The following is an 18,611-nucleotide window of genomic DNA, read 5'->3' as shown; positions in this document are numbered from 1 at the left end:
CACTTTTGGCAAGATGATGCCACTAAACTCCATAGCTGCTGTGATATCTTTCCGTACTATATTTTTTAGAAGAAATTTTGCAAAAGGGGTTGAGTCACTAATTTACGGTGACTTGGGAGATGATAACTCACAGGTTCAAATATCTTGTGACTTACGTATTATCAGCAAACATGGTAGCTTACATAAATGAATTTCTGAACCACTGCTACAGCATTAAGTTCAGTTAATAAAATGTCCTTACAGCAAGTCTTTGAAGCAACAGGGATCATTTTACAAAATGGTAGTTGATGCTTCCTTTGTGTAGCATAGCAAATGACAGCCATTTTGGCCTTTTGAGACTATTACCCCTGTAATCTTGGAGACTAGGGCTTAACAGTTGAATGAGCTCCTAATTCTGGATGGTGTGTCCATAATGGCAGTGGCTGCATCACCTTCAATGGCAGCGTTATGTGGGATCAAGTGCCATGTCCTTCTTCACCAGTCCATGCTGAAGACCCCCTGCTGGCTGCTACTGCTGTCCTGTATCTTGACCATAAACAGTGGAAAGCTCCCACCTCTGACAGCCTTCTGTTTGTTTCTGCCACAGAGGACACACTCCCATGTCTTTTCTCCCTTTCTGTTGCCCCCAACATATTCTCATTGGTCCCCATTCTTGCTGCTTTGTTATGACAGTAATTTTATCATTGTGTGGTTCAGAATAGTACAAAACTTTAGTGGTTATTTTCGCTGTCTAAAATAAAATGTTAAAATATTATTTAGCAATTAACATAATAATATAAGAGTTTACCTGGTATAAGAAACGATAGCCTCTCAAGTTTTCTGCCAGTGACAGATGTGTGGCAGAACCATTACAAAAGTGAATTACATACATTCACACAATGCACCTGGAACACCTCAAAATGTTGCTTTTGGTATTGCCTGTAAGAGTCTCAAGCCCCTGTGTTTCTTGGAATGGCACAAATGACAATGGACATGGTAGTAGGGACACTAAAGCTTGTATCTCCTAAGACTGTTGGCGACTGCATTATTCCAAACTTTTTTATTGGCTCTCCTGTTTGTTTAGTTGTTACTGAAGTAGTTGATGGTGTTGGTGTTGTCCATGCTGAAGTTATTGCTGGTCTATTTCAGTTCTTATTGCTTGCATCTTCTCTGTGGAAGGGAATACATTGTACCTTATGAAAGAATTATGGATTATTAACAGGAACCATGGACCTTGCCGTTGGTGGGGAGGCTTGCGTGCCTCAGCGATACAGATGGCCGTACCATAGGTTCAACCACAACGGAGGGGTATCTGTTGAGAGGCCAGACAAATGTGTGGTTCCTGAAGAGGGGCAGCAGCCTTTTCAGTAGTTGCAGGGGCAACAGTCTGGATGATTGACTGATCTGGCCTTGCACCACTAACCAAAACGGCCTTGCTGTGCTGGTACTGCGAACGGCTGAAAGCAAGGGGAAACTACAGCCGTAATTTTTCCCGAGGGCATGCAGCTTTACTGTATGGTTAAATGATGATGGCGTCCTCTTGGGTAAAATATTCCGGTGGTAAAACAGTCCCCCATTTGGATCTCCGGGCGGGGACTAGTCAAGAGGATGTCGTTATCAGGAGAAAGAAAACTGGCGTTCTACGGATCGGAGCATGGAATGTCAGATCCCTTAATCGGGCAGGTAGGTTAGAAAATTTAAAAAGGGAAATGGATAGGTTGAAGTTAGATATAGTGGGAATTAGTGAAGTCCGGTGGCAGGAGGAACAAGACTTTTGGTCAGGTGAATACAGGGTTATAAATACTAAATCAAATAGGGGTAATGCAGGAGTAGGTTTAATAATGAATAAAAAAATAGGAGTTCAGGTAAGCTACTACAAACAACATAGTGAACGCATTATTGTGGCCAAGATAGACACGAAGCCCACGCCTACAACAATTGTACAAGTTTATATGCCAACTAGCTCTGCAGATGACGAAGAAATTGATGAAACGTATGATGAGATAAAAGAAATTATTCAGGTAGTGAAGGGAGACGAAAATTTAATACTCATGGGTGACTGGAATTCAAGAGTAGGAAAAGGGAGAGAAGGAAACATAGTGGGTGAATACGGATTGGCGGAGAGAAATGAAAGAGGAAGCCGTCTGGTAGAATTTTACACAGAGCATAACTTAATCATAGCTAACACTTGGTTCAAGAATCATAAAAGAAGGTTGTATACATGGAAGAATCCTGGAGATACTAGAAGGTATCAGATAGATTATATAATGGTAAGACAGAGATTTAGGAACCAGGTTTTAAATTGTAAGACATTTCCAGGGGCAGATATCGACTGTGACCACAATCTACTGGTTATGAACTGTAGATTAAAACTGATGAAACTGCAAAAAGGTGGGAATTTAAGGAGATGGGACCTGGATAAACTGACTAAACCAGAGGTTGTGCAGAGTTTCAGGGAGAGCATAATGGAACAATTGACAGGAATGGGGGAAAGAAATACAGTAGAAGAAGAATGGGTAGCTCTGAGGAATGAAGTAGTGAAGGCAGCAGAGGATCAAGTAGGTAAAAAGACGAGTGCTAGTAGAAATCCTTAGGTAACAGAAGAAATATTTGGCTAAGCAGGGATGGCTAGAGGACAAATGTAAGGATGTAGAGGCTTATCTCACTAGGGGTAAGATAGATACTGCCTACAGGAAAATTAAAGAGACTTTTGGAGAAAAGAGAGCCACTTGTATGAATATCAAAAGCTCAGATGGAAACCCAGTTCTAAGCAAAGAAGGGAAAGCAGAAAGGTGGAAGGAGAATATAGAGTGTCTATACAAGGGGGATGTACTTGAGGACAATATTATGGAAATGGAAGAGGATGTAGATGAAGATGAAATGGGAGACACGATACTGTGTGAAGAGTTTGACAGAACACTGAAAGACCTGAGTCGAAACAAGGCCCCGGGAGTAGACAACATTCCATTGGAACTACTGACGGCCTTGGGAGAGCCAGTCCTGACAAAACTCTACCATCTGGTGAGCAAGATGTATGAGACAGGCGAAATACCCTCAGACTTAAAGAAGAATATAATAATTCCAATCCCAAAGAAAGCAGGTGTTGACAGATGTGAAAATTACCGAACTATCAGTTTAATAAGTCACAGCTGCAAAATACTAACGCGAATTCTTTACAGACGAATGGAAAAACTGGTAGAAGCCGATCTCGGCGAAGATCAGTTTGGATTCCGCAGAAATGTTGGAACACGTGAGGCAATACTGACCCTACTACTTATCTTAGAAGAAAGATTAAGGAAAGGCAAACCTACATTTCTAGCTTTTGTAGACTTAGAGAAAGCTTTTGACAATGTTGACTGGAATATTCTCTTTCAAATTCTAAAGGTGGCAGGGGTAAAATACAGGGAGCGAAAGGCTATTTACAATTTGTACAGAAAGTAGATGGCAGTTATAAGAGTCGAGGGGCATGAAAGGGAAGCAGTGGTTGGGAAGGGAGTGAGACGGGGTTGTAGCCCACGTTGAGGTTCGCCGATGACATTGTAATTCTGTCAGAGACAGCAAAGGGCTTGGAAGAGTAGTTGAACGGAATGGACAGTGTCTTGAAAGGAGGATATAAGATGAACATCAACAAAAGCTAAACGAGGATAATGGAATGTAGTCGAATTAAGTCGGGTGATGCTGAGGGAATTAGATTAGAAAATGAGACACTTAAAGTAGTAAAGGAGTTTTGCTATTTGGGGAGCAAAATAACTGATGATGGTCGAAGTAGGGAGGATATAAAATGTAGAATGGCAATGGCAAGGAAAGCGTTTCTGAAGAAGAGAAATTTGTTAACATCGAGTATAGATTTAAGTGTCAGGAAGTCGTTTATGAAAGTATTTGTATGGAGTGTAGCCATGTATGGAAGTGAAACATGGACGGTAAATAGTTTGGACAAGAAGAGAATAGAAGCTTTCGAAATGTGGTGCTACAGAAGAATGCTGAAGATTAGATGGGTAGATCACATAACTAATGAGGAGGTATTGAATAGAATTGGGGAGAAGAGGAGTTTGTGTCACAACTTGACTAGAAGAAGGGATCGGTTGGTAGGACATGTTCTGAGGCATCAAGGGATCACAAATTTAGCATTGGAGGGCAGCGTGGCGTGTAAAAATCGTAGAGGGAGACCAAGAGATGAATACACTAAGCAAATTCAGAAGGATGTAGGTTGCAGTAAGTACTGGGAGATGAAGAAGCTTGCACAGGAAAGAGTAGCATGGAGAGCTGCATCAAACCAGTCTCAGGACTGAAGACAACAACAACAACAACAACAACAGGAAACTTGAAACATATACCAGAATAATTGTCAGTTTGTCAGGACATTACATGAATAATGTAGACCTGAGTTCAAAATTTTTTGAACCTCAATTATTTGCATAGAACAGATGATACAAATGTACTGAACTTCATTTCAGGTAAGGGAATCTTTAATAGACCACCAATCGTTGAAATACCTGTATCAATGTGCATGTAGAAGAACATTGCTTTGGCATAAATAAAGATATTATGTTTTGTGGCTTGGGTACCAAGGAGAACCTTCAGGGCTGTAGAACTAGCCAATAATGTGTTGCTCAATTGAAATTTTGGTATCCCCACCAGCAGACAAATGTATGGACACAGATGAACTGCAGTGGGTTCTGTGGTAGAGTAGTGCAGAAAGCTATCATGGACGTCATGTGTGGAGTGTCATATGGGCAGAACTGCTGACTCAGGTGTTTACTTGCCAGGGACGCTAGGTTGGGCCAGTGAGTTCCTATGGAGTGATCGACTAACACTGACCTGACTTCCACATTGCAGCATGCTCTTGTTTCCACATGTTATTTGTTTGGTAATTCATGCTGGTTGCATTTTGTGCTTTTCTCCTTGTGTCTCTACATGGTGTTTGGACTCCCTGTTCCCCCATAGATCAACTTGCACATTGAGTTTATCCTCTTCTGCGGTCCAGCTTCCAGGCTCCCGGGTTGAGTGCCCACAGTTGGCTAGATTAGTGACATTTGTGCTGATGGCTATGTTTTGCAACATTGTCGTGCCTGTGCAGATACAAAAGAAACAATTATGTTGAAGTATGGTTTTTCACTGTATTAAGTGTTGCAAGTATTAATTCTAGATTTGCATAAGGCATTTGGTTCTATAAATCATACAGTACTTTTATCCAAATTAGCGGTATAATAGCAGTATCACTAAAATTCATAAGTTATCTCTGAGATGGGAGACAGTATGCTAAACTATCTTATAAGAATGGAAGTAACAATGCCCCACAGTAAAATCAGTATACAAGACTCTCAACTTTGGAGTTCCCAGGGAAGTATTCTTAGATCATAAAACTTAAAGCTAGTGAACTATGCTGCTGATACAGCATTTATTATCCTCAGCCGCAATGAGCAGATAGCATTCCAAAACAATAAAGACAACTTTGAACTAATCATGGAACATCTGATCATGAATAAACTTATACCGAATAAGGCCAAGACTGTTGTGATAAAGTTGGTGCTCAATTGCAACTAGTCTCAAGTGTATATAAATATTGAATCACTGTCTACAGTTGAAACATCCAATAAACATAAATTTTTAGACATTGTTATTGATGAGTGTCTTACATGAAAAGAGTCTGTCAGCTACATCTGTAAAGAGACTAGCTGAAATATTTGGTTACTAAAACACCTGAAAAATATATAACTCCTCCTATTATTAAACAAATGCTCTATGGATTAACCCTTCTCATTTACAACACGAGACTGAAATTTGGGGTGGAGCACCCACAGTCTACATGGCTAAAATATTCAGGCTTCAGAAGATACTAGTTATGGTTATTACTACTGTAAGCAAATACTAGTCATGTTGGGACTATGTTAAGTGTAATTTATTGACTATACAATAAAGGTATATGCTTATGACAATTATATTTGTAAAAGAGAATGATGCAATAAGCATAATGAATAGAGATTTTATTAATGCAATACATGAATAAGGTGTATTCAAATAACTTACAGGAATGCAGCTGGGTGACGACATTCTATACACTGGGAGAAACTAAGGTCTCATAAGGTGTTGTTATTATGATACTGAGTAACAAAAGTGCTACAAATGAAAGTCCTTTTGCATTTTATAATAGGTTGCCAAATAATGTAAAGCAGCTCTGTGGAAATTTCTTTAAGAGCAAGTTGAAACAGCTGTTAATTAAAAGACTTTTATATCCACTCAGACATTTCTGAACTCCATTATCAGTAGTATTACTTTTGAATGTTGCAGTGTATTAGTGGCGTTGAATGTTTATATAATGGCATCTAATGTGCTTCTATTTTAGCTTATGTATTCCTTATATGTACGACATGATATCATCATTGTAAGTGTGCAGTAATTACAATGTTCAAGGCTGTAAAGGTATCATAGACAAATAAAGGTTAATAATAATCATAATAATAATAATAATATCATTTCTTATGTTATAAAAATCCTACACGGGTGCTTTTCTATGTTAATAATCATGCATAATAATATTGTATTGTATGGAACTGAGGACCTAGAAATGATGGAGAGGCTTCGTCCCTGCCATAGCCCACAGTGGTACACAATCCCACAACAGGTTACAGCAGTCCACTCACCCCACCGCCGCCCCACACCGAACCAAGGGTTATTGTGCGGTTCAGCCCCCAGTGGACACCTCCCCTCCCCCAGGAACATATCACACCAGACGAGTGTAACCCCAATGTTTGCATGGTAGAATAATGATGGTGTATGCGTACGTGGAGAAAGTGTTTGTGAAGCAATCGCTGACATAGTGTAACTGAGGCAGAATAAGTGGAACCAGCCCACATTCGCCAAGGCAGATGGAAAACCGCCTTAAAAACCATCCACAGACTTGCTGGCACACCGGACCTCGACACTAATCCATTGCATGGATTTGTGCTGGGGACCGGCATGCCTCCTACCTGGAAAGCAGTGCATTAGACCACACAGCTAACCGAGTGGGCATGCATAATAGTGCATACCTGTAGCTATATTTGGGTATTTCAGACACATCATATTGTCATATGCTTGTTCCTTAATACTATCTATGATGAGTTTCCATTGTGTTGATTTCTTTTGATTTGAAAAGTGTACTTGTAATACTGCATCTATGTTTATGTAACTTATTGTCTGTTCAGGATAAGCAATGCCCCAGTTGCAGATATTTTAATTATTTGGGCAAAATGTGAAGACGGCAAGTTACGAGGATTCATTGTGGAAAGGAATGGAGCCAAAGGATTGGCAACACCCAAAATAGAAGGCAAATTCTCACTTCGGGCATCTGCTACAGGAATGATTTTCTTAGATGAAGTTGAAGTTCCAGAGGAAAACGTTCTTCCTGGTGTGGCCAGTTTCAAAGTAAGCTTGAATTTTGTTTTTGTCATGTGTCACCATAACTCACTACCATAATCCCTAATCTTATACCAGAACATACTGAATATGGGCAGAGTAATTCAGTCAAGAATTGCAATGTGTGAGACTGACAACTACGTTGCGACACCAACCAAGAGCAGTATTTAATTCTTTGTTAAATGAGAATTGTGTGTTGGTAGGAACAAGTGACGGCAAAGTGTCATGTTTTGTGTATGTATTAACTCAGAACAGCAAGAAAAATTTCTTTATTCTAGTAGAAGCATCTTTAGGCAACAGATGCAAAAGTTACTTTATTTTCTACAATTTTCTTCTTTATTATGCCTGTAATGTCTAGAACTTCCTTTAGATTCCATAGATGAGTGTATTTTAATTCCCTTAGCTGAAGTTTTACCCAGCAAAGCAATCCAATTATCTGGCCAGGGTGCTGGTGCCCCTGTGTTCATGCCCTATAAGCAAGGAGGGGAGGTAGTAATGGTGTACCTTCCAGTACTGTTACAAGAGGAGTGCTGTCACACGCTAAATGTCTATACTCACATCTAAATGAAGTACCCATTTAGAATAAGACCGGAATTGGGACACATAGTATATCTCACCTTGGCTGCTCACAGTGGGCAGCAGTAAGAAGGGCAATATCTGGAAAACTATCTTCCCCAGTGACATCGCTATTTTCTACGTGTGTATCTGTTGATTCTTTGCTGCTGTTTCACTGAAGGATGACAATGCTGACTTTTTGTTTGAATCTGTGCTGAGTGATTTTATTTATATTTTCAGTTCCTTGGCCATCAAAGTGTGTCTCCTCCACTCATCATCACACACTTTTTTGGCATGATACGTATACTTTCAAGTCTTCTAAGGACACAGCAGTAAAAGATAATGTGACAGCCACATAAGCATAGTGACATTGTGGTCTAGTGGTTAGTATTTGTGGCTAGTAATGCCAAGGTCCTGTGTTTGATTCCCAGTGACTATCTCAAATTTTTCGTGGGTGGAAAGGTTTGGAAGGAAACCCACTTAGCCTTGTAATGCCAACTATAACCAGAAAAATTGATGCATAAATCACCAAAGTAGTGTTACATCAAAAGGTATGCACCAAGCTAGATGACAAACAACATTTATTTATTAGCAGCAGAAGCATGAGCTGTTAAGTTTTTCTGGTTAGAGAGTAAGATGTGTGATGGATCATGATTATCTTTGCAAGATTTCATAATAGTACTGTAGGATTTAGGTCTAGATGGCATGACAGCAGTAAGAAGGGACATTTTTTGCAAGAGTTTACCAATTGAATAAAGAGAAAGTGTTTGTTGCTCTGTAATTAATGTGAAAGTTTGGTTTTCTTTGTCTCTACAGATTTGTAGTTTTTTTGCCATTTCTACATGATAGTCTGAAGTTTTCCTGTTGTAGTCACAGAGGAAATGTGAACAAAAAATAAAACTCTGCAGTCACAACAATGAAACGCTCTCTGGCACTGTTGTCCGATGACACTGTTCACACATTGCCACTTTGCAATATTTTTCACAGTGTAGTATGTATGGATCCATGGCTCATCTAAGTAAACCATTGGTCACTTTATGCTAATGCTTCATTTTATAAATTTTTTTTAAAAGTCTGATATCATAGGCTTTTTTGCCAGTATGTTCATGACTCATTCATTCTAGCAACTTCTAAAATCAAATCCCATAGATGGAACAGTTTTTCTTAGAGTTTCTTTTCTAGTAGGGAAGGCTAATTCAGTGAAACAACAGCTGTGAAATTTCTGCAAAGATTGTATTTCCTTCCATGGCCATAATATTGCAGCAATTTATTTAGATCATCAATGAAATATTTATTGTATGCATTTCTCTAATTCTGTTTTGGGGCACATACTTGATGTCCTACTCCACTTGGCATCATATCCCTCCTTCTGTAATTTGCACACCATTCCCTAACTGAATGCATCTTTTATCACCTTCTGTGTCAGCACTATCACACTTTCCTCGTTTTCATTGCCTGTAATATTAATGATGTTAATAGCAAGTAGTCATGGCTTTCCACAAAGGTATTTTCTGCAGTCCCTTTTTGTGCTCACACTCTGAGATGGACTGGAACGTTACTGTAACAAGTCACATCGCCAAGTAGTTCCCATTACAGCCAGGTAACTGATTCACCTTGCCGAGTAATACAGAGTGCTTATTGTAATTGTTGAATTCATCAGTCTGAAGACTGACTTGTTTTCCTGTATAAACTTTTTACTACCTGCATAACTACTGCACCCTACATCAATTTAAACCTGCCTACTGTATTTAACATTGATTTCCTCCTGCAATTTTTACCCCTGACACGTTCCTCTAGGCCAAATTAAACTATTCTTTGATGCCTCAGGATGTGTCTAATCAATCTCTTTCTTCTGTTAGGCAAGTTTTGATGTTAAGCTCTTTGATGTCTAATTCCATTCAGTACCTCCTTGTTACTTATCCAATCTATACATTTAATCTTCAGGATTTTTCTGTAGCACCAAATAAGCTTATATTCTCTTTACCATTTATTTTCTTCATTTCACTTCTACATGACGCCACACTCCAAATGAATACATTCATAAAAGGCTCCCTAACACTTAAATTTGTATTTGTTGTTAACATCATCTTGCTTTTCAGGAAAGTTTTTCTTGCTATTGCCAGTCTATGTTTCATGTCATTTGTACGTCTGCTGTCATCAGTTATTTTGCTACCCAAATAGTATGATTTCTCTACTTTCAGCATTTAATTTCATAATCATCACCTGATATAATTCAACTACACTCCATTACTCCTGTTTCACTTTCTTAGATGTTAATTTTATATCCTGTTTTCAAGACAATGTTCACCCCATTCAGCTGATCTTGCAAATACTTTGCTTTACATTGTATAATTTCAGTGTCATCATCAAACCTTAAAGTTTCTTGTCTGGGAACTTAAATTCTTTTTTCCATGTTTCTCCTTGGTTTCCTTTGATGCTTGCTCAATTTACAGATAAAGTTACTTAGGGTATATGCTACAATCCTGTCTCACTCTTTTCTCAATTATTGCCTCTCTTTCATGTCCTTTGACTCTGGCCTGTACGTGTTTTAGATAACCTTTCACTCCTTGTGTTTTATCATTGATAAACTCATAATTTTGAGGAGAGTATTCCCATCAACACTGTCAAATGCTTTTCCTCCGTCTACAGATAGTATAAATGTCTATTTATTAAATACATCAAACTGAGATCAGTGCATATGTTTTTGTCATCCTCTTTAGTTATCATGGAATCACTTCTTTCTTGCGATCTGACATTTTCTTCATACACTGCTGAACATTGCTTCTACAAAGGGTGAACCATAATTCCACCAGTACACTTTCAGAGGTAGTAGCATGAACAAAACAAGAAAGAAATGTCTAGTAAACATAGGCTCTAAAATGCATACCTTAAGAGCTATGAGCACTTGTTCAGTACAAGTGATGTGTTTCACAGTAGCAAAGATGACCATGTGCTCGTAGCTCTTAAGGTACCAGTTTTGGAGCCCATGCTTGCTAGACTTTTTTTCTTGTTTTGATCCATACTACCGCCTGTGAATGTTTTTCTGTGGAGTTGGTTCACCCTGTATAATGCGGTCTCTACATATGAAATAACCTTGGCAATTGTTAATTTGAAACCCTTTGGGTATGAACCCTAATTCTTTCCTTCTCATATAGAAATACTATTGTACTCACCTGTGTGTGTTCGATATTCACTCTGTATGTTCTAAATATTCTTGTCAGTTTTATATTTTCTTTTGAAATATGATGTAACAACTGAACTCTAAAACATACACTATAATCTAATCATCAGATGAACATGTTAACTGTTGCAGAGGATTGGTTTTCATGATCTCACTAATATCCAAAAGCCACTCATTGTGAGAATGCAAATGCAGCAGTGCTAGACAGGGAGCAGTGCTGTAGGTTTTGTGCCATTTTATTTTGAGACTACAGCTTGCTGTAGTTTGACAGAAAGCATGGCAAATAGATGGATCAGGCTGAATGCCTTCTGTTTTTGTCCAAAGTTTTTTGTGCATTTGGGTACAAAAATCTTCAGTAATTATCAAATTTATGTGTGCTTCAGAGGAATTAGAAATTCAGAGAAGGAGAAAGTTGCTTAAAATCTACTGCTGTCTTTTGAATGCATGGAAATAAAATATTCAAATTCATGATAGTGATTATGTATAAAACTATTTTTGCGTTTAGCAGAATATAAGCAGAGTTTAGTTTCTGAGAGGATGAAACGTACAAGGGTATACTCTGCAATGGTTTTAAGATAACGACTGAATTTGATGTACCATAAACTGGGTTAAATTATGCAACCTGGGTTACTTTACACACTTCCCATTAAGTTCTGTGGGGTGCCGCCCATGGCCTGTTTTGGAAATTCTGAGTAAAATGGCTGCTTAGATAAGACATAGTGAACTTTACTGGATTGAAAAATCATGACAGTGTTGTTCATACATCATGATGCAGGATGATAAATGCAGTTAATTGGATGTGAGTATCTTTACGTATTTTTACATTGCTTAGAAACTGTCATTGCCATGTCATAGTTATGTGGAACAGTAGGTGAAACACTTTTTTAGTGGAGACATTTTACTAGCAAGCTGAAAACAAGCAAAGGTGTGTGACTTTTGCTTGGGTGGGGGTAACTTTACGACGACTGCAAACAAAAGCAGAAAATAAGGATACTGAGGAAATTATTGGACAAGTGCTATCTTATGATGAGATTCAAGTTAAGTTCGTGAAGATGACAGGTGACTCAACATAGACATTTGTATGGCCTGATGTTGGAGATATCTCCAAAATCAATAACTAGGGGCTACTTGATGAACCTGTGGTATTACAAAGATGATCTTTGTAGTTCAAAGAACACCTGCAATCTTTTATGTACGTATCCAGTCTTTATTGAAGTGAAATCAAGGTTAGTAGTGCCTCATCCTGCTATAGAAATACTATAAAAGTGAAGGTGAGAAACTCGTAATCCAGACACAGCAGAAACATTATTTTCAATTTACATAATAAAAGCTTAAAATTTAAATGACTTGCCATATTCCATTTATCCTTGTAATAGGTTCCAACAAGTCAATAAAGCTATGAAAAGTGTCATGCCACTTCAGATTTCTGTTTTCTTTCCATTTAAAATTTCCAAACATGTGTAAAGTTATCCATTATAAGGCAATACTCCCAAATATCTTGCAAAGTACACTGAAGAGCCAAAAAACTGGTACACTTGCCTAATATTGTGTAGGGCCCCCGCAAGCATGCAGAAGTGCCACAACATGATGTGGCATGAACTCGACTAATGTCAGGAGTAGTGCTGGAGGGAACTGACACCAAGAATGCTTCAGGGCTGTCCATAAATCCATAAGAGTATGAGAGGGTGGAATCTCTTCTGCACAGCACGTTGCAAGGCATCCCAGATATGCTCAATAATGTTCATGTCTGGGGAGTTTGATGGCCAGTGGAAGTGTTTAAAGTCAAAAGAATGTTCCTGGAGCCACTCTATAGCAATTCTGGATGTATGGGGTGTCGAGTTGTCCTGCTGGAATTGCCCAAGTCTGTTGGAATGCACAGTGGACATGAATAATGGATACAGGTGATCAGACAGGATGCTTACGTATGTGTCACCTATCACAGTCATCTCTAGACATATCAAGGGCCCCATAGCACTCTCAACTGCACACGCGCCACACTATTACAGAGCCTCCACCAGCTTGAACAGTCCTCAGCTGACATGAAGGGTCCATGAATTAATGAGGTTGTCTCCATACCCTTACACATCCATCCGCTTGTTTCCAGTCATCAACAGTCCAATGTCGGTGTTGATGATCACAGGTGAGGTGTAAAGCTTCATGTCGTGCAGTCATTAAGGGTACACGAGTGGGCTTTCAGCTCCAAAAGACTATGTTGATGATGTTTCATTGAATGGTTCACACACTGACACTTATTGATGGCCCAGCATTGAAATCTGCAGCAATTTGTGGAAGGGTTGCACTTCTGTCACGCTGCACTATTCTCTTCAGTTGTCGTTGGTCCCGTTCTTGCAGGTCTTTTTCCAGCTGCTGCGATGTCAGAGATTTGAAGTTTTACTGGATTCCTGATGTTCACCGTACACTCGTGAAATGGTCATATGGGAAAATCCCCACTTCATCGCTGCCTCGGAGATGCTATGTCCCATCCCTTCTGCACCGACTATAACACCACGTGCAAACTCACTTAAATATTGATAACCTGCCATTGTAGCAGCAGTAACAGATCTACCAACTGCACCAGACACTTGTTGTCTTATATAGGCATTGCCGACTGCAGCGCCATATTCTGCCTGTTTACATATCTCTGCATTTGAATATGCATGTACTCTTTGAATGGAGTAACTTTACACACAATGTTGTTAAAACATGTCATAAACACGATTTCCATTCATTTTGAGGCTACAGTTGCCCTTAAGAACCTGAATGATATACAGAAACCCATTTATATCAATTATATAACTAACCACCTCCCCCTTTGAACCATAGTCCTTGCCGTTGGTGGGGAGGCTTGCGTGCCTCAGCGATACAGATAACCGTACCGTAGGTGCAACCACAACGGAGGGGTACCTGTTGAGAGGCCAGACAAATGTATGGTTCCTGAAGAAAGGCAGCAGCCTTTTCAATAGTTGCAGGGGCAACAGTCTGGATGATTGACTGATCTGGCCTTGTAACACTAACCAAAACAGCCTCGCTGTGCTGGTACTGCGAACGGTTGAAAGCAAGGGGAAACTACAGCCACAATTTTTCCTGAGGGCATGCAGCTTTACTGTATGGTTAATGATGATGGCATCCTCTTGGGTAAAATATTCCGGAGGTAAAATAGTCCCCCATTCGGATCTCCGGGCGGGGACTAATCAGGAAGACATTGTTATGAGGAGAAACAAAGCTGGCGTTCTACGGATCGGAGTGTGGAATGTCAGATCCCTTAATCAGGCTGGTAGATTAGAAAATTTAAAAAGGGAAATGGATAGGTTAAAGTTAGATATAGTGGGAATTAGTGAAGTTCGGTGGCAGAAGGAACAAGACTTTTGGTGAGGTGAGCAAGCAGTAAAGGAAACAAAAGAAAAAATTTGGAATAGGTATTAAAATCCATGGAGAAGAAATAAAAACTTTAAGGTTCGCTGATGACATTGTAATTCTGTCAGAGATAGCAAAGGACTTGGAAGAGCAGTGGAACGGAATGGACAGTGTCTTGAAGGGAGGATATAAGATGAACATCAACAAAAGAAAAACGAGGATAATGGAATGTCGTCGAATTAAGTCGGGTGATGCTGAGGGTATTAGATTAGGAAATGAGACACTTAAAGTAGTAAAGGAGTTTTGCTATTTGGGGAGCAAAATAACTAATGATGCTCGAAGGAGAGAGGATATAAAATGTACACCGTCAATTGCAAGGAAAGCGTTTCTGAAGAAGAGAAATTTGGTAACATCGAGTATAGATTTAAGTGTCAGGAAGTCGTTTCTGAAAGTATTTGTATGGAGTGTAGCCATGTATGGAAGTGAAACATGGACGATAAATAGTTTAGACAAGAAGAGAATAGAAGCTTTCGAAATGTGGTGCTACAGAAGAATGCTGAAGATTAGATGGTTAGATCACACAACTAATGAGGAGGTATTGAATATGATTGGGGAGAAGAGGAGTTTGTGTCACAACTTGACTAGAAGAAGGGATCGGTTGGTAGGACATGTTCTGAGGCATCGAGGGATATCCAATTTAGTATTGGAGGGCAGCGTGGAGGGTAAAAATCGTAGAGGGAGACCAAGAGATGAATACACTAATCGGAATCAGAAGGACGTAGCCTGCAGTAGGTACTGGGAGATGGAGAAGCTTGCACAGGATAGAGTAGCATGGAGAGCTGAATCAAAGCAGTCTCAGGACTGAAGACCACAACAACAACAACATAACTGACCACACTTTATAAAATCAAGAAAACACAAAAAATGTGTTTATAGTATCTCCAGTTGACAGTAACAGGAATATTCTTAGTTTTGATGTGAAAAGGAGAAAAATAGATGGAGGAGAATGAAATACTTTTTTTGTGCAATAAGAAAAACTATTGGCTCTGGCCAGTTGTACTAAGACAATACATGTTACTGATATTAAGCTTGCAGTGACTCATAAATGATCATCATTGTGTTGTGTTGTATTGTATTGTATTGTATTGTATGTTAACCGGGGGCCTAGAAACGACGGAGAGGCTCCATCCCTGCCGCAGCCAGAGTGGTCCACAACCCTACGGTGGCCACCGCGGTCCACGTCACCCCTCTACCGCCCCACACCAAACCACTCTTTCAGGGTTATTGTGCATTTTGACCACAGCTCTGTGGTCTAATGATTTTATCAACCAGACTGACCATCTTCATCTTAATGAGGGTGACAGTATGGTCTTCAGGAACTACGGTTACAACATTCATTAAATAAATGGAGTGCTTTCAAGTGAGAATCACAATAAGACCACCGACAAAAAGTAGGAAAAGAAACATGTCTTCTTGCCATTCTGTGGGTCCATGTTGAGCAAGACAAGCCACCTACTGAAAAGACACAAAATCAAATTGATCTTCAGGTCTCTGATAAATATTCGGAAGTCCTGAGACCAGTTAGAGATGGAGTAGGTCGCAGAATACCTCGGGTCTACAAGATGGCTTGCGAGTGCGGCCAGTCATATGTTGGAAATCGGTATGAATGGTAGAACAATGCAGACAGAAGAACAAGAGGCTTTATCGCATACACTACTTTGAGAAATCGACTTTAGCTGAACATGCTTTAGAAAACGGTCACCTGATCAAATTCGATGAAACCACTGTTGTGGCTCACACTAATGGCTTTTGGGACTGTGTAATTAAATAAGCCACTGAAATAAAAATCACCAATAACGCCCTTAATGGAGATGGCCTCCTGCAGCTCAGAATGATGTGGAATCCAGGGATCACATGGTTGAAGTGTACATATTGAATCCCAAGTCAAATTATGCCCATATATGGCAAGGCTGTGAGCACCAGTGATATCAGCTGGCAGCTAGCATATATAAGGGTGTACCAGCAGCCCACTGGCAGTCATACCTCTTGAAAAAGGCCAATAAGCACTTGGCTGAAAGCTTGTGACGTTCACCTGCTTTGTTTCTTCATTGGTCCTTGGTGTGACGTACTGCATTGTTATACTGGCTGAAAAATAGGGGGTGGGGGGGGGGGGGGGGGGGTGGAGGGTGGAAGTTCAACACTGCCTACTGTAATTAATATAGCTAACAGTTGCACAGTTGTGTTTCACAGTTCTTTACTGTCACTGTCCACATCCCCCAACATTACATAGCTCACTATTGGTAAATTTTGATAAGCCTCATTAATAGGTTGCAGGCAAACATCAGCATACTGCTATGATAGTTTGCTGTTGAACATCTATGAGCAGTATAAACCTAACCACACAGTTCACAGTTCTTGCAGAAGAATAAGGTATGTGTGACACTATTTCTCAAATAACTTGAACAGACATTGTCATTGCCTTAACACATGGCCTATTTGTGTTACACTAATTCCACTGTTAAATTTGATGCATTGTTGTTACTTGAAGCAGTACATAATTTCCCTCTGAAAATTGGCCGTGGACGGACTGTCTCAGGACCAAAAATAGGGGCTTTATAAATCGTCACAGTAATAGGCACTGAGACTATACTTTTTTGATGTTTTAAGTTACAGAAATTACAATTAAAACATAACTCATTCAATTATATGAATAGATCGAAAAATTCCTCCTTTTTAACAGTTCTCTCTACCACAAAGATTAGGCCAAATTATTTGTTTAAATAATGAAATTAGCAGATCTAGTTATGCAAACAATGCTTTTGACCAATCTGGTAATTATTTTGGAATTAAATAAGTGCTGGCTTTGCTAACATGTTTTTGAATAGAGCCAAGTAAATACTTAAAGGATTCTAGTAGTTCTTCTTCCAAATGTTTATAATTATTACAGATTTTATTTTTGTTTATAAGTAAACAATAGAATTTAAGTCCTGAAACAATTACTGATTTCACTCCATAACAAAAGATATTAACTAGGAATGGTCAAAATAAATTAGGAAATTAATTACATACACAAAGCTATGCACCAAATTAGACCTGGTGCAGGGAATAGCCTTGATAGGGACAGGGAATGTGATGTAGGTGGTGACCTGATAAAGATAGCTACTCAAACTGATGGCATCAATCTGCATTTCATGCAACTGTTTCAGCATCATGATCAGCCTCATCTTAATGCAGCTGTTAAGCACGTTAACATTGGGCTGGAGAGGGCACTGATGGCAGAGGGCATGGGTCACATTGCAGTGGTGCCAGTTGAGTTTATCAGTAGATCGGGTTTCACTAGGCATGGCCTGCACTTCAACAGGTATGGGAAGGGGAGACTGGCAAAGCTTGTAGGTGACAGTGTAGTGGGTGGTGGTAGGACGCTCTTGGAAAAATTCCTGTAGTAGTTGGTGTTAGAGCTGCACCGTTTTTGAATGAAGTCAGCTGATGGATATACCTGCTTAAAGGAAGTCCCTCTAAGGGCTCACCTTCAGAGGATGTCATGTTTCCAAGTAGAGAAGGAGTTAGCATATTTCATCAGAATATTAAAGCTATTAGAGATAAAGTTAGTGAACTGCTTATAGATGTTGACTATGAAATTATTCGTATATTGGAGCACCACTTAAATAATTTGACAATTCAAAGGCTTCCTTTACCAGGATACAGGTTAGCTGGCTGTTTTTCAAGGATTTCATTGTGGGGTGGGAGAATGGCCATGTATGTAAAAAACAGTATTCCTTTTGAGTCCATAGAGGTATGTATCGTGGCACTGCACTGAACAGATATTTGAATGTTGTGCAGTTGCAGTTGAATTTAGTGAAACTAAACTTTTAATTGTTTTTGTTTATAGGTCCCCTAATTTTGACTTCAGAGCATTTCTGCCCAAGCTAGAGGGGGTTCTTGTTCACTTTATAGGAAGTACGAGAAATTAGTTGTATGTGGTGACTTCAGTATAAATTTTGTACATGATAGTGCAAGAAAAATGATGTTGGTAGATCTCCTAAATTCATATGATCTGATGCAGACTGTGTTTTTCCAACTAGGGTGCAGGGGAACAGTAGCACAGCCATAAACAACATTTTTATTCATTCTTCATTACTAGATGGGC

General features: G+C 39.4%; 1 protein-coding gene across 6 annotated transcripts in view; it reads left to right on the top strand.

Annotated features, from left to right (window-relative positions):
• LOC126469964 (glutaryl-CoA dehydrogenase, mitochondrial-like) overlaps positions 1-18,611 on the top strand; it is a 925,249-nt gene that overhangs the window by 110,182 nt on the left and 796,456 nt on the right. For 5 of the 6 annotated variants that reach the window (XM_050097386.1, XM_050097388.1, XM_050097385.1 and 2 more), the window contains exon 6: positions 7,164-7,383. The exons of the other annotated variant lie outside the window; for it this stretch is intronic. In XM_050097386.1, coding sequence (XP_049953343.1) covers positions 7,164-7,383 — 220 coding nt within the window. The remainder of the gene's footprint in view (positions 1-7,163; positions 7,384-18,611) is intronic. 6 annotated transcript variants of the gene reach the window in all.

Source organism: Schistocerca serialis, chromosome 3, assembly GCF_023864345.2.
Source record: "Schistocerca serialis cubense isolate TAMUIC-IGC-003099 chromosome 3, iqSchSeri2.2, whole genome shotgun sequence".
Classification (NCBI taxonomy): Eukaryota; Metazoa; Arthropoda; class Insecta; order Orthoptera; family Acrididae; genus Schistocerca; species Schistocerca serialis.
This window is presented reverse-complemented; position numbering and strand designations above follow the sequence as displayed.